The following is a 16686-nucleotide window of genomic DNA, read 5'->3' as shown; positions in this document are numbered from 1 at the left end:
TGTGCATAGGTGTGCGGTGAGGTGTGGCAACCCAGGGCCTGGCCCGTGAATAGGAGACTTTAGATTTCACATCCAAAGGGATAAAAAGCTAAAGGTAAGAAAACATGATATTTGGTAAAGCTAGGCAGGTAATGCAATATGCATGGCCTGTGCAATTACAATCAAGAGACTATTATGTCAAGTACTGTGTAATCAGGTAATAAGAGACAATGCATCCTTCATAAACTCACAGGATAAAAAGACAGAATTATCCTAACTTTTCATAAGGATAAAATATAAATGTTGGACAAATTAACTGTCAGACAAGGCTCGGGAATTGTGTGTGTACTTTCGCAAGTTGCAAGTTAGGTTGTTTGAGTGGAAGCAACACTTTCTTCCTAAACAAAGAAGAAATTTAAAGCTTGAAACAAAATAGCCTTAGAAGTGAGAGACAAGTGGAGTTATGAGGAGCTCAAGCAAGAAATCAAGTTTAATTGGTGCTGTCTGGAGTACCAAAAAGTGTATTTCATCTTCATCATCAATAGAGAATGAAAGAAAAGCAAAAGGCAGTCTAAAGCTATTTAAACTAAAGTACTTGTTTGGGGTCTTTGCGAAGTGCGACTTCCCGGGGTTTGTTGTGTTTCCACACCTTGGCGTGATGGGCTCTGAGGTCCCAGTAATGAGCTGTTTACTGACAGTCTTTTCAATTAGACCATTTCTCCTTGAGTAACGAACGTTCTTCAGTTCAACTCATTTAGTGTCGGGATTGCTTTTCCTTCCTGACACGTCGGGTCATTGCAGGCAGGATTGACGGCGCTAGCAAAAGAACCCAAGTCGCTGCAGCTTGCAGAACATGATTTTTTCATCTTTAAAAAGAGGGTTTTTTGGGGGGGCAAGGCAGGAGGGATGCCAAATTGAGAATGAAAGAAAATCGTCTGTGTTGCTAAAAACCTTTCCCTGGAACTTCTTAATAACGTACTCTAAAAATCAGGGGCACACAGTAAATGTTGAGACTGTTTTACTGCATTCTGTGCTGACAGAGCCATCATCCTCGCTCTGCTTCCATTCCTTTATCTACCCTGTGGCTTGTCAGGAAAATTCAAGTTGGTCCAAACCAGCAAGATGCAAGCTCTCAGCTCAGGTACATATTTTCTCTGCGCAGCTCTGCTGTGTGTATTCTCTGGGCTAAATACGAAAAGAAAATCTGTTTTCTTGTACATGAGCACTAACGTCTTAGAAACAATTTGGCATTTAAGTAGTTTAGATGTATAGATTCATTATTTGAATTTTCTTTCTTCCAGTTTCAGGTCTCGCCTTCCTCACCTCCAGGCTATTGTGGACTCTGAAAGCACAGGTAAGTGGGGATGAATCAGAAAATGGTGATTCAGTTCCTGTGCTAAGGCTTGGGAACTCGAGCTTTCATTCTTTATTCCTCAAGTTATAACAAACACGAGGCCAGGATCTTTAGAATCTGCTATAACTAAAACAGCTAAGTTATCACTATCTCGCTGGGATTAGGCATCTCATCTTAGTGAAACTCTCTGGGCTTTGGGGATAAGAGCATTTCCCTCCTTTGTGGAGCATAAACCCTGTGAGGGTCCATCGAAATAAATTGTCCAATTACGGTCAAGTGAATCATAAGCCCCGCTTTATCTCCATGCCAAAAATAATCCCATCAGACTCAACACTCGTCGTTTCTCTGTTAGAAGCGGTGCTGCTGCTGTCCCCAACTCCTCAGGTCGGTACCTTCCTCGTGGTTGGAGGTTGCATGGCTGTTTGGAGTAGGGCTCCCTCCTCATACCACCCTACACAGCTGGTGTCCAGACTAAGGGGCTTTCTACTGTAGGAAAAAAGCTAAATGAGAGCTGAAATTAATCACATTTTAAATTTTTTTTCAAATAAATTTTCAAAGAAATTTGAAGTTCAGCCCACTGAAATTCATAACCCCTACGTGCTGAGAATACTTTTTATTCCTTGCGATTGGTTTTACGATGTCACATGTGAAGAACTGGAAGGGGAGAAGATGCTGACTGGCACTGACGTTACAAATTTAATTAATCTGGGACTTGCTGCTGTTTCTCTTCTTCTAAATCATAGAGCTGTCATTGCTCAGCGAGGTATAGTAAATACTGCGGTGGCTCTGCGGCTCATTTGTGTGTCTGCTCTGATTCATAAATTACAAAGAAAAAATCTAGATGGGTGGATAAATTTAAATATGAATTCATTAGAGCTGACTTCAAAAATAAGAATTTGTCTGAATAATTATAGTCAGAGTATTAATGTCTATGTGTCAGTGATGGGCATGCTGCTGACAAGGCATTTAACTCCCATCAGGGATCTGTTCCAATGGCTGCATCTTCATCAATCACAGTGTTGGCCCTTGCAGATAAAGACATTTTTGGTACTCTGGGTGGTAATGGCCTGCAGGGATGATCCTCACCTCAGCAAAGGAGGAGTGGGAGCAGGAGGGACCTTGTCACCTCCCACAGGTGGAGGATTTGGAGCCTAGCTGGTGTCTAAGCAGATCTTGGGGGTAAAAAGCTGCCTGGGGACCACCTGAGCCTTCTGCCCACATCTGTTGCAGATGGACACTTCACTCCTGGATCTCTCTGGTACTCTGTTCTGCATAGCTAACTGCAATTTAAGTCACGCTTTTCAAGGCTTTAGGAAACTTAGACCTGGCGTTACATGGCAGTGAAGATGACACTAGGATCCTGTTTCCCTTGTGATTCCTAGAAAAGGCAGAATTCCTATCTGCTCTGTTCCACTAATCAGAGGTTTGTGTTTGTGGGGATTTGGAGATGTTTTATGAGACAAGTGACTTCAGAAAAGAAGACTTTATAAGCTAAAATCATAATAAATCTGTTTGCACTGTGAAACCTAAACCAAAGATCTGTTTGTTAAAATTGCTTTATTGTGGGGAAATGTCATTTTAATTCTTTTGAGGCAGTTAAGGAGTTATGGGCTTTTGTAGTTAAAACTCAACGTCAGTGTAGCTTGGCATTGGTCAGTAGCTATTCATTAGAGACAGAATATATATATACTTTATTACCTTTGTAGAGGATTAGAGTAAGCTCATACTTAGGCAAATCCTCATGGCACATAGTGGATCTACAGATAATGGTACATCCTCTCCAACAACATCACATAGGACTTTGTTCAGCAGAGCACTTAAGTACACACTCCTGAGGTCAAGTTTCTCCTAGAGCACTTATTACTTCATTTAAAAAGTACATATGGAGGAATTAAGATAGACTGAGAAGTGATAATTGTGGCTTTGGGAGGAAGACGGCCCTTGGTTCTGGCACTATTAAAGATCCCACGTGGAAAGTGGAGAAGAATTGCAATAGGAGCTTTCTCAAGCTAGAGGAGGAAAACAAGGGCGTATTTCTCTGCAGGATAAAGGTGTAGAACCAGCAAATGAAAAGGGTGAGACTGGACATCGGTAGAAACGCATTCATGGCACAAGCAGCAAAACTTTTCGTTGCATGAGAATTCAAGTTATTCGTTCTAGCTTCAGTTATGCAAAAACTCTCAATGACTGAAATAGCTTTGCTAATACAGCCAGAAGAAAACACTAAAGAGAAAACAGCGTGAGAGAGGAGTTGGAATGAATGACAGGCCATTAAGGAATTACTAAATTGCTCAAGTTATTTTAGAACAATGAGGTTTTAAAAAAGACATGGAGGAAAGATTGGGCAAACAATGAAAATCTTCTGATAATATTGGTATAAGACCATGCAGAGAGGAACATGCCAAAATTTAATGCCTACAGACCAATGATGGGCCTTCAAAGCTGCTGCTTACACTGAGGACTGGTGTTAAACCTGAGGTACTATTGAAAAGTTGCCTTAGCCCTTTTCTAAGCCAAAAGAGCTGAAAACCAACCCCCAAATGTACCAGTGATGGAAGAAGAATACAAATCAACCCTGCAGGGCTTAAGTCAAGATCAACATGCAAGCATTTAAATTTGTCTATATGAAAATACATTTAATTTCAGTAAGGCTTTTCTTAAGGGTGTCTCTGACCAACTACCTACAATTACTGAGATTTTCAGTGCTGGGAGCATCACCCATGCAATTTCTCTTCTCTTTGTAGACTCTTCCTTTCCTTGTACCGCTTTTTTGTGGGTTTGAACAACTCAGTGTTCATGTTAAAATATTCCAGAGTGGAAAGGTGAGGGGGATGCTCCTTGAAAAGAATTAAAAATGGGAGCATCTTCTGAGGAAAAACTGAGGACTACATCTGCCCAATTTAAGTGGTATTTAAGGAAAGATGTCATAATAGTCTGTAAGGATTACAAGGTTGTCAACACGAAAGGGAGATAAGAATTTTATAGGCAAGTCCAAAGGATGTCAACTAATATTTTAAAATTAAACAAGGGGAAATTAATCTAAGTAGCTGTATTAATGATGCTCTGTGATAGATGTTGGAGTGGAAATTCTTTTTAATTAAAAGTGCTGGAAGGGGAACGGATTAGTTTGATGAGTTTTCAAATTTTCAATTCAGAAGTTAGAAACTGTTGAATTGAAAACTACCTATTTGGTGGCTTGCCATGATTTAAATTTAGAAATCTTAGCTATTTCTAGACTTCTAAAAAGTTTAAAAGAAAGTGATGTGTGTTATTCAAAATTATCGAGACTTAGCACTTTTGTTTTAGCCTTCATTTGGAGTGTGAAAACTATTTTCACATCTCAAAAAATGCATCTGCTTGTCAGGATTTCATAATACTTATGCACCGTTGTTCCTGGTGAATTTTATCTCATTTCTCTGCTATCTTTTTTCTGTTCTTATCAGTCTTCCTGTGTCATTCGATATGCCTCTCTCTGATCTCTCTCATCTCCCTATGTTTTTCCCTGCTCAGTGTTGTGTGTCCTGTACGTTTTCCTTTTCAGTTTTCATTCATTAAAATGACATTTCTCATCCCCTGCTTCACCGCGCTGTTGAGGACTTGCCACTTCTTTTCCTCACCCTTTCTGTTCTTACTTACAGCAAATGAAATACATAATCCAAGCCAAAATCCTGCAGTAGGTACCTACAAACCCTGCATACAGAATTTGATGACTTCAGGCGTCATCTGGAAAAACGAGGTTTTGCTGCAATACGGAGATGCCTTGGCATTTTTATAGCTCTAAGAGAAAATCGAGCTGTTGTTTTGCGTTTCTGGAGTCACTTGTCATTAATTGAACACAAGAGTAGAGTCAAGTTCATCAAACCACACCTGCTCGGATGAAAAATGGCAGTAAATTGTTCTGAGGACATTTTAGATGCTGCTTTCCATCAGAAATGCCCTACAGAAGTGCCCCCAAATACCACCAGGGCCAACAGGTCTACCTCCCCTTCAGCTGGGGCAAAGCGTATCTTCTGAACAAGATATTACTGATTTGCTCTCACACTCTCTACTATTCTGTCTAATTTTAACCAGGTTCAATCTCCTAAAAGCTTGATGACCATTAACTTTGGACAAAACAAGTTGTCTGGTGGCACAACAGAGCCCTTCTGAAGTCCCAGTGCACCATGGTGGGTCTGGAGAGACCAAGTGAATACAACTGCATGGTTGCTTTTAAATATCTCCAATGATAAACTCCAAAAATCACCTCCATCACAGGATTTTTGGAATTATTTTCTCCCAGTGTGAAAATGGAAGGTAAACAAAAAATAAAGATACCACCACAAAGAAAATGTAAATCTATTGTGAAAACACCTAGTTTCTTTCTGGCCTTAAGCCTCAGGTCTCTCTCTGTGGCTGTCTCGAGAAATCTAAACTGAATGCACCCAAAAAAGGAAGATAAAATCCTTTATCATAATCTTTTAAAGTTATTTTTGTTTGCAAAAATTAAACCAAGTCATAGTTAAACCCCTAAACCTGAGAAAATTTAGGTGAATGAATTTTTTTCCTCATGTGATTCTATGGTTCTAAAATGTGCAAACTTACTGTCAGTTTTTCCAATTAAGGAGAAATTAAAACCAGCTCATTAAAGCTAAAGAACTTTTCTAGCCATTTGGATTGATTCAGCTGAAATTTGTTACAGGGTTACATGTTGTTTTGTAACGGAATTCGTTACAGAAAGAATATTTAAGGTTATAGGCTATTTAACAAGCAAAAACCAGTACTAATTGGCTGAAAAGACTGGTTTCAATCTCTATATTAATATTCATAAACTGAGAAAAAGAGTTAAGTGAAGTATAGAAGCAGACTTTGAAACTGCAGTAGGATGAAAGAATATAATAAAGCAGGATATTAAATAATCAGATATGTAACATCTAGCAGGAACTTAATTTTGTGTAATTGCCAGAATAGCAGATTAGTGTCAAATAATGACCAATATTACAAAAGGATTATTCTGATACTGTGTTCCAGTTCATAAAAATCACAATTTATTGTTCCACAGCTTACATATTTTCTTAGGTGAGATAACAGTTAATTTTCACCTCTTGCATTCAAATCCTTATATTCATAGATCAGAGAAATGAATGTCTTGCATTAGGTAGTCCAGATTTTATATACCTGAATGAGTCAACACTGGTTTTTTTGTGTCTGTTTTCTATCTTAGTGTTTCAAAGGGGAAATAAGAGCTTTTCTGGATCTTCAAGCCTATTTACTAAGGGTTGGACTCTGCCATAAGGAGTAGTTGGCCTTTGGAGACTTTATTCTATGTGCTTTTATGGAATTATTTGTGGCATGACCTGACACTCACACTCACCATGGGCAAGTATGGGGAGCATGAAACCGTAACATTGTGTTATAAGCCAAAATAAGCCTCATTTTTGAGTTCTCTCATGCCTTACCTGTGAGATATTATTTGCTACCATTGCTTTCCACAGTGCTGCTACAGATCTCGGAGTTACTGCAGGGACTGGATGCCAAATCTTCAGAACAGCACAGCCAGTACTTGCACACATCAGTAATGGTCAAATTTTCATATTAGCCATGAAGAATATGGAGAGCAGTGGGAACTGTTGATGCCATTCAAGTGCATTGAATCTTTGGCCTCATGATTTAAGATCCTTATGTGGGAAAAAAGCAGTTCTATATTCATAGTGACTTGCCAGGTGACTGCTTTTAGAGAATCAGCAGAAAATATGTAATTTTTAAATAGGTATTGAATGCTAAGTCATTTTAGCTTTATAAGGAACTATTTTAGAGTTACATGGTGAGCTCACTGATTATTACCACTAAGTAAGGTCTTTCCCCATGCGCGAGCTGGTAAGAGTCAGTATTTTAAGTACAGTATACGTGTTCAATGAACATGACTGAAAAAAAATATTAAATATTTAGTGCTGTATTCTGCCTGTTACCAAGCAGCAATACTGAAGCCAGGAAGGAAATCCACAGGATTTCTCTCTATTTTTGTTTTCTCTGTATTGGATTTGCACGGGAAAGTTTTGGTAATGGGGGGACTGCAGGGGTGGCTTCTCTGAGAAGCTGCTAGAAGCTTCCCCTGTTTCTGAGCAACTTGTGAAGAACTGTAGCCTGAGGGAAGGAGCCATGTTGGAGAAGTTCATGGAGGACTGTGTCCCATAGGAAGGACCCCACATTGGAGCAGATGAAGAGTGTGAGGAGTCCTCCCCTTGAGGAGGAAGGAGCAGCAGAGACAGCGTATGATGAACTGACCACAACTCCCATTCCCCATTCCGCTGTTGTGGGGGTGGAGTAGAGAAATCAGGAGAGACGTTAAGCCTGGGAAGAAGGGAAGGGTGGGAGGAAGGTGTTTTAAGATTTGATTTTATTTCTCACTATCCTACTCTGATTTGATTGGTAACAAATTAAACTAATTTCCTCAAGACGAGCCTGTTTTGTCTGTAATGGTAACTGGTGAGTGATCTCTCCCTGTCCTTATCTCAACCCATGAGCCATTAGTTATGTTTTCTCTCCCCTGTCCAGCTGAGAAGGTGAGTGATAGAGCAGCCTTGGTAGGCACCTTGTCCAGCCAGCGTCAACCCACCATGTCCTCTTCTCCTTTTGCTGTCTCCCTTCTGCTACTGCTGAAGTTGTATATTCCTTAGTGGTGAAATGATGAGAAACAGAAAAATTTATGGAGGAAACGTAAAAAATACAGGTAAAACTATGGCTTCTCAGAGCCAGAGGTAAAATTCCCATAGGCTGTAGAAGGCCAGACTTTCCTTAAGCTTTAGGAAAAACCTTTTGTTAGAAATACCAACCCAAAGATGAAAATGGGCAACTGAGGAAGGTAACAAGCCTAAAGACCTGAAAGATTATGTCAAGCATGTGTGTAATGGAGGAAGAGCTTAGTTCAAGTTTTTGAGTGGTTTTTTATTTTCTTTTCAATTTTATTTGAACTCTGCCTAGTGAATTCAAGCTTGTTGATACACAGTTTGTTTTCCTTGTTTCCCTTTTCACCGGCTGATTGGAAGGTGTCCTTCCACACCCAAAAGTAGAGGCTGGAAACCAGTGCTCTGGAGCTTACAGAGAAAGACAGACTCCTTTAGAAAGTGGTCTAAACCAAGAGCTTTACTTATTAATTTTCACTGGACTTATGCCACCCAGAGCAATCCCTTGGTCTATTGTCCAGGGTGCAATTTAATGAAGGAAAAAAAAACCAACCCACCCCAAAATATCTCCACTGTTGTCTTTTATTAAGTAATGCAAAATACAGTATTAATTATGACACTGCATGCATTTTAGACAATATAAATGCAAGCCTACAGAAAATGTGACAAAGAAACCCTCAATTACTTTTGAGGTAGTATACAAGGAAAAATAGGAAAGCAGAAACACAGTGGATTAAAAGAACAAAATATTAGTATCACTTTGTGCATACATTAGTCACTCATAAATACATTTGTATGAAATAACTTAAGATACAATTCCATTCTTGTTAAAAAATAGACTTCTTCAAATTCACCATTCTTGGTTGTTTTGTTTTCACATGACATTTTTATGGTATTTTATCAGGTGGATTTACTTTTTATCACCGCCGTCATGATTTTACCCTTTTCCTCCAAGAGTTTAGGCACAGATGGCCTCATGCACAAAAATAAATAAGAAACCTGCTTGAAGGGAAAAGAATTCTGCTCAAATAGCTTAGGATAGTCTAATAAATACCATTTTGTTTATAAAAATATTTCAGGTTTATAAAAGAGGGGAGGGGACAGTCTCCCACGTGGAAAGGATGTTAAGTGAAAAGTGCTGTATAACATTTCTGAAGAGATTTTTTTTTGTTTTAAACATATAGTACCATTATGAATATATATTTTATAATAATCCTGTCTTAGAACCTCATTGTCCACTAGAAGTATCAAACGCCGCTTGCTTCCTTTCGTTGGTTGTCTTATTGCCGTTTTGGAAGATGCCTAGTTCAGAAGGGTTCCGTATAATTGTGCTTTTGTAAGGCTGTCCTTCCGACTCAAACCAGTACTCCCAGTCCGCTGAAACTGCTGCTGTTTGCTGGGAACACCCGAATGGCTTCCTTGCTCCATGGAAGACTGGTGGATTTCTGAAGCCTCCATCGAACTCTGGTTGAGGGACTCCGCCGAGCTGTTGGGGCTCACGTCCACGTATTCTCTTTTCAACACCGGGCTGTTTTCGATGTTTTTGCTACTGCACAACTGGACGGTGATCCGTTCGTTTTTTTGGTCTCTCGGTTCTTTTGTTTTGTAAGTGGGCAATTTGTCCTGTTTACAGCTTGTGCTGATGTCGATGTTCAGGCCACTGTCTGTTCTCAGGAAGCAGGAATCCACGAGTCTGCTTTGGCAGATGTCGTCTCCCTCCGAGCAGCTATCTGCCTTGTAACTGGCGTAGATGGGGCTTGTTCGGCTGTCTCCCTTCTTAATCGGGCTGCTGTAGTACTGCTCGGAAAAACTACAGGGTGACAGCCTGCCAGCGTTCCTGTAAGAGTACGCACCAATGTCCTCCACGCTCAACTGCCTCCATCGCCCAGGCAAGTCTTCTTCTGAAAGGTGGGTGCTCCTGCACTCATTCCTCATTTTCTGGTTTGCTAAAGCCTGCTGGGGTGTTATGGCTGAGAAATGAAAAGGTTCGTTTGCATAAGGAGGCAGAGTCCTCGTAAACGTGGGCGAGTTCTCGTTGTCGTCAGCCAGCTCCATGTGCTGCGCGGGTTTGGACTTGGCAAACCTCGGGCTTCCCTGATGCTCGTAACCTGCGGGTGACTTTCTTTCAAAGAGCTCATCCCGGTTGCTCATGTAGATCGCTTGCTGAGAGGCTGTCAGCGTGTTGGCTTGGGCGTTCTCCTTCTCCTCGGACGTGACGCTGAAGCTGGAGTAGGAGCTGGAGGTGGGCAGGGAGGTGATGTACTCTGGGAAGGCTTCATGAGAGAAGCTGGAATGGAAACCGTCTTCTTCGACGGTGCTGTCCGTGGAGTTCTGGGACCGCAGGAACCCCACGTCTTTCACTTGGGTGTCCACGCTCTGCCTCCTCTCCCTCCTCCTCTCCTCGGGGCAGTAAAGCGCGGTGTCGCTGCAGTAGATGTCTGACTTGTACTGGGTCCTCTGTTCCAGCTTTCCGGCAGAGTCCTGAAAGTTGAGATCCCGTGTAGAGGGGCTTGACAAGTGTGAAGACAAGCTGTTCGGGTCTGGTTTTTCCAGTACTTTGGCAATGACGCAAGTGGGTATGGTATCGGCGTAAGACGTGTGGCACAAGGGGACGGAAAGGCTGCACCCGTGTTTTTCCAGGTGGATGCTGACTCTTTCCTGGAAGTCAGATGGCAACTGTAACATAAAGAGATGGCAAAGAGGAAAGGAGAAAAGGGGACACGTCAGTACTGGTGTCTGCTTGGGCTTATACGACATGGATAAACGAGTGCTGTTTACGACATTACATATTATTACATATATACTATGTATGGTTCTTTGACTAATGGGATGGCCACAGTCTTTGTGCATTTCCAAAAACAATTGTAATCAAATGCCTTTCATTTATTTACTCAACATTTGGAAATCTTCGTCTGTTTCCCTTCATGGAAAACACAGTGAAACTGAAAGTTTTCCTTCCACATTAATTCAGGGTGGATAGGAATGATGTGAAGGATGTAGTCAACCAGGATCTTAAAAAAACAGGTAGGGAATTACAGCCTTTGCATTTGCAACACTTTCCAGACTGCATGAATGGGTATGATTTGGAGTTGGGGTGTGGGGGTGCGGAGGCCTCTGCTGGGGTGAGGAAAGAGGAGGGAGAGCTCAGATCTGTTTTGTTCTTTTGCCTTTCTTTGAGCTCACCTTGCCTCCAACCCGCCGCTAAATTGGCTCCTGCCCTCCAGCGCTGCATTTGATAAACGATGCTGTTTGAAGAGGCAGGAAAGCTGGTTTCACTGACGCTTAAAACAGCGGCACTGGCTGCCATGGCAGGAGTGCTCCTGTGCTGAGAAGAAACCAATCAAACCAGTATCCTTGCCCTAGTTTGGATACTGAAGCCTTAACACGTCCCCCTCTTCCAGCAGCTGCTACCTGACTGCTTTTCTAGCTTCTTACTATTCCAACAGAAATAAGAGCTAAGACCTGACTCTACATTATGATTTCTGTGGCAGACCGGTCAGAATTAACCAATACGTGTGTTACGCATCAGAAATCATAAAGTTTTTGGAGAAGGCCAGGACCAGCTCTGTGGACGGTGGTTGCAACGGCCATTCTGCCATGTGGACCAGAAGAGGTTGGGACACCACATGCCTTGGTGTAGCTTCAAAGTCTGGTAGGCAATGCCTATGCAGGAATCACCAAGCACGTTTGCCGGTCAAATTTTATCTGTCTTACTCATTTCAGATTTCCATCAATGATCGGACAGGAGTACGAGAGTATTTCCCACTGGAAATCAGAAAAACTCATTTCTGGACTAGGTTCTGAGTTCGTGACTGCAATAGCTCGTTTGATATCCATGTTGATTTACAACACTTGGAAATTAAAAAAAAGCCCGTAAGTGCTTGGCTGAACACTGATTTACTCAGCACTTTCTTTTTATAGCTAGAAATCAAGTTCCTCTTTACCAAATAACCAGTGATTGCCCTTATAGCCTTATAGCCAATCTCACTCCCCCCTTAACTTTGCTAGTTAGTAGAAAAGTACTAGAAAGTTACTAGAAACTTTGTTTCTCTAGAAGAGACAACCCTACAAATACTCAAGTGGTGTCCCCTCCCTACTATTTTAGACAAAAGAAATTTAGGGTGCCTGCTCCTTGTCGTGACCTCACATCACGTAAGACTGGAGCTCCCCTTTTAGCTGCACTGGGAAGTTTTAAAAGTTGGTTCAATCCCCCAAACTCAATGTATTCAAAATACGGCATGTTGTGAAATGGCATTCTTGCTAATGTGGAGTAGGATGAGTGTTTTTTCAAACTTCCAGGATATTTTGGATTAATCATTATGTTGTTAATTAGCTCGTATGTCTTCCATTGGAAATAAAGAGTATGATATTGCCAGTCTGCTGGCAGACAGCGGTATTAGTCACAGGGAGTACAGATGCCACAAAGATTGAATAAGCAGGTTGTAAAATAGGGCTGCTGTCAATTGCCACAGAAATGAGGAAAAGAAATACGGCTCATTTAGCGTGAAACTGCTGTATGGGGCAGCTATTATTTCAGTGTCCTGTAACACCACTGTTCGGTCTATTTTCTATACATTATTTAGATTATGAAATGCATTAAGAAAAAGAGCATTATTTTCCAGGCATTGCACTGGAAACGGGAATTACTAATATGATATTGCTGTCACATTACTGTATTCTACTACATTTTAGGCTTCTGGGCAATACACAGTACTTCGTTGGGCAATATTTGCATTTGTAAGGAATTTATTGGCTGTGACAGCACATTCACACTTGTTAAATTAATAAATACTTGGACTTAGGAGTGGAGAATTTTCCTATTTAATTGAGTGTATGACAGTCTGGGAAATTATGGGGAGATCCCACATTTTGTGGAAGTGAACCACTGAGTAATTTTCAGGTCCTAATAGTTGCTAACAGGTAAGGTGCTTTCAAGTGTGAGCAATGTCATGAGAATTCCTGGATATGAAGTACTAAGGCAACTAAGTTACTGGGAAAAATTAACATGACCAAGATAATATCTACTGACTTAGTAATGGTTTCTACATTCCACATTCAATTTTGCATTAAATCCATTGGAGAATTGCACAAAAGAGACCATTTTGGGGGCCATCAACCTGATGGGACTGAGGAAGGGAAGGCTTTTCTCCATGCCCTTCACTTTGAGGGAGGTGCTGTTGCTTCAGGTAGGGTCTGCATCCCTAAACACAGCCTTGTTCACTAAAATAATATTTACCTCCCCTTTAAGGAGGCCGCCTCTCAAGCCTCGTTTCCTTGGAAGCGAGGATTATTAATTAAAGTTTACACCTTGGAAATCAATCATTCGGTGCTCTGGTTCCTTTAGGAGGAAAAAAAAGGATATTTGTTCTGTCAATCCATTTGAAAATTCAGGTTTAGAAATTAGCTGGACTGGAAAATAGCTTCAGGAGGAAAATTGATTATATCAGAATCTCCGATGGCTGCAGCTTGTCATGTCCCTGCTCTCGCCCCTTCATGCCCTCTTGCATTTTGGTTTTGTTAAAAACTTTATTTTCTTATGTGGCCCATGGTACCAGAGAGCAGAGGTTTTGGGGCAGGGAGTACCCCCAGGGTCCATCGCTGGCTGTGATTTTGGCAGCACCTCGCTCATCTGCACAGAATACCCACAGGTGCACGAGCCCTCGAATCAATACATGTAAAACAACCTGTTTTCCACAAAATACTTATTTCTTTCGAATATTCACCAAGTTCGGTCACATTACCTCTGAAAGTTTATGTGCCCTGTCGTAATTCTTGCTGCACTGGAGCAACTGAGCAGCTAAATTGCAGTCCTTCCTATAGAGCTCCTAGAAAAACAAGAAATAACCTGGTTTTTAAAGTCTGCAAATAGCTTCTGGCTTTCAGCCTTCCTCCCATGCCTGAGCAGTCTTTTACAAATTGACCTTAGGGAAATTTGGAGCATCCTTTAACTTTTAAATACACTAAAATTTGGTGTTTCTTGCCCGGTCCTGAGATGTTGGCCCCTTTGCTGTGTGATAAAATGACTAAAGAGAAAAATTTGAGGGTTGTTACTACAGAACAGGAATCTGCATTTCAAAATGTGGATACTTACCATTAGGAACTGGACTTTATACTGTTAACATGCAAGGCGCTACGGAGGCTAAAATAAACATAATTTTTTAAGCAAAAAGAGAATTTAAGAACATACAATTTTTACTGAGTTATAATCCAGATCGGCACTAAGATACTGTTTTAGAAAACGCTTAAATAATCTTACGAGACTGTGGGAGAAATTCACTGCAAAATTATACATCGTATTGTTTTGTTGTTTTTTTTAAAGAAAGCCTTTTTCTCCTTATTGTTGGTTCCTGGCTCCTTTCATATCTCGCAGAATGCAGCTACTCAAATACATTAAATCTCACTGCAAATATTTGATGCCGCAGAACAGGAGATTTTTTGCTGGGTGAGAAATTACCATGAGAATTCCACACAGGGAAAAAGAGAATTTAAACAAGCCGCTTATACTATTTTGGTGTTGAATGGCTCCCACAGCCTGTTCAATGGGAAAATTCAGTGCATAGATTTGTCCTTCATCTACATTTAATTTAGCACACGTGACGGTGTAACTGCATCCTTCCACCGGCATCTTTGTATGAGTTTGTATGAGTTATATCTTGCTTTTCCTCATCTAGGTGCCATTAAAATCAAAGTTGGCTTTAGAAGTTGGCTTTATAGGTGGGCGTAGGTGAGATCGACAAAGCACCAAGGCTCTATGGACACTAGGTTGTGTTAAACTGTAAAAATTAGAAAATGTTTATAGAGAATAGGTGTTGAATACTGAAAGGATTTGAATTTTCTCAGGTGCTAATGTTATAATTTTATTGCATGAGGATTTTTACTGTTCCAGTAAAACAGGAACTTTTAAAAGTGCTTTAAAAGCTGACAAAGACGTTTTCTATGAAAAGGAAAGGTGGGAATTCTCTCTGGTTTGTGTCAAGGTTTATGGCTGGGCTGATCATACATGACTGTAATCTGAAACACCATTTTAAAGGTATCCTGTAATACCAGGCGCAACAAGGTGTTCCTGGGAGTCTGTAAGGTATGGGGGTAGTAAATGTAATTTTATTATGCTTATTAGTTCACTATAACTCCATATCACAGAATCACAGAATCACAGAACGTTAGGGATTGGAAGGGACCTCAAAAGCTCATCCAGTCCAATCCCCCTGCCGGAGCAGGAACACCCAGATGAGGTTACACAGGAAGGCGTCCAGGCGGGTTTTGAATGTCTGCAGAGAAGGAGACTCCACAACCTCTCTGGGCAGCCTGGGCCAGTGCTCTGTCACCCTCACTGAGAAGAAGTTTCTTCTCAAATTTAAGTGGAACCTCCTGTGTTCCAGTTTGTGTCCGTTACCCCTTGTCTTATCATTGTTTGTCACCGAGAAGAGCCTGGCTCCATCCTCGTGACACTCACCCTTTAAATATTTATAAACATGAATGAGGTCTCCCCTCAGTCTCCTCTTCTGCAAACTAAAGAGACCCAGCTCCCTCAGCCGCTCCTCAGAAGGGAGATGCTCCACTCCCTCCATCATCTTTGTAGCCCTACGCTGGACTCTCTCCAGCAGTTCCTGTCCTTCTTGAACTGAGGGGCCCACAACTGGACACAATATTCCAGATGCGGTCTCACCAGGGCAGAGTAGAGGGGGAGGAGAACCTCTCTGCCCTACAACCACCCCCTCCTGATACACCTCCTGATACACCCATATTCAAAGGCCTTTATAGACTCTTGGTTTGTAGGGTTATTTCTCTGTCTATTTGAGCTTTTATACATGCCACTTCTGCCCTAAATGTACTGGGGAGATACATTAATTTATGTAGGTCTTAAATTTTATATAAAACCCTTATTTTTATTCCTGAAAGCAGATGTAAACAGTAGGAAACCAAGAATTCAAATTAGAAAGAAAATCTGTTGCGTGTGCACGTGATTCTGACACATTACACACACATTAAACACATTACATATTGCTGCACAATGTATAGCACAAAGTGCTCCAAGTCCCATATAGCATTACCAGGCACGCAAAACCGAAATCGCTCCAAAATCGAACCCTTTCTTCCAAAGCTGCGTGCCTCTGTTTCTGTGAAACGGTTGTCATGGAGAGGACAAAAAGCATTTGTGACACTTTATTTTTAGCAGCTTTAAAAATTACTACTGAAAAAAGTGACATGTGAGTCGAACGTGCCACGTGTGCTTTGTTCCCGATGTGTCAGGATGTGCCATGGCACTGGAGTCACTCTCTGTCCTTTAACCTTTATCTGAATGGAAACGAAACACAACTGTGGCATGTAGAACAATAGTCGGCAATTAATGCCCAAAGTGGTTTCCATAGCCTAAACCATACTTTTTGGCATCAAAACCATCATTTTACATATGTGCCAGAAGAATATGGGGAAATATAACTGAAGGAAGAAATACTGGCAAGACAAAAACGTGTTCTCCTCATGTGTAGGATTCTTCAGTTCAGCGCTGTCTCTACTTATGTGGTATAATATTCATGGTTTGTTTCATAGTTCTTTATTTTAAAATTTGGAATTTAACCTTTACTTTCACAAGCGATGCTACAGAACTAATTGCAGAATTTTGTCTGTGAATTGACCTCAAGTATGACAAAGAGGTGCTGTTATCTGAGGCTGCTTGGACCACGCTCCAATGTT

General features: G+C 41.1%; 1 protein-coding gene across 1 annotated transcript in view; it reads right to left on the bottom strand.

Annotated features, from left to right (window-relative positions):
• Positions 1-9294: 9294 nt before the first annotated feature.
• The window catches only part of BEGAIN (brain-enriched guanylate kinase-associated), a gene marked incomplete at its 5' end in the record, with an annotated part of 8806 nt that continues 1414 nt past the window's right edge, over positions 9295-16686 (bottom strand). Inside the window, 2 exons of the mRNA XM_010186353.1 lie at positions 9295-10668; positions 13734-13817. Coding sequence (XP_010184655.1) covers positions 9295-10668; positions 13734-13817 — 1458 coding nt within the window. The remainder of the gene's footprint in view (positions 10669-13733; positions 13818-16686) is intronic.

Source organism: Mesitornis unicolor, unplaced genomic scaffold (genome assembly GCF_000695765.1).
Source record: "Mesitornis unicolor isolate BGI_N332 unplaced genomic scaffold, ASM69576v1 scaffold10056, whole genome shotgun sequence".
In the NCBI taxonomy this organism is placed as follows: Eukaryota; Metazoa; Chordata; class Aves; order Mesitornithiformes; family Mesitornithidae; genus Mesitornis; species Mesitornis unicolor.
The sequence above is the reverse complement of the archived record's forward strand: the minus strand, read 5'-3'. Positions and strand labels throughout refer to the sequence as shown.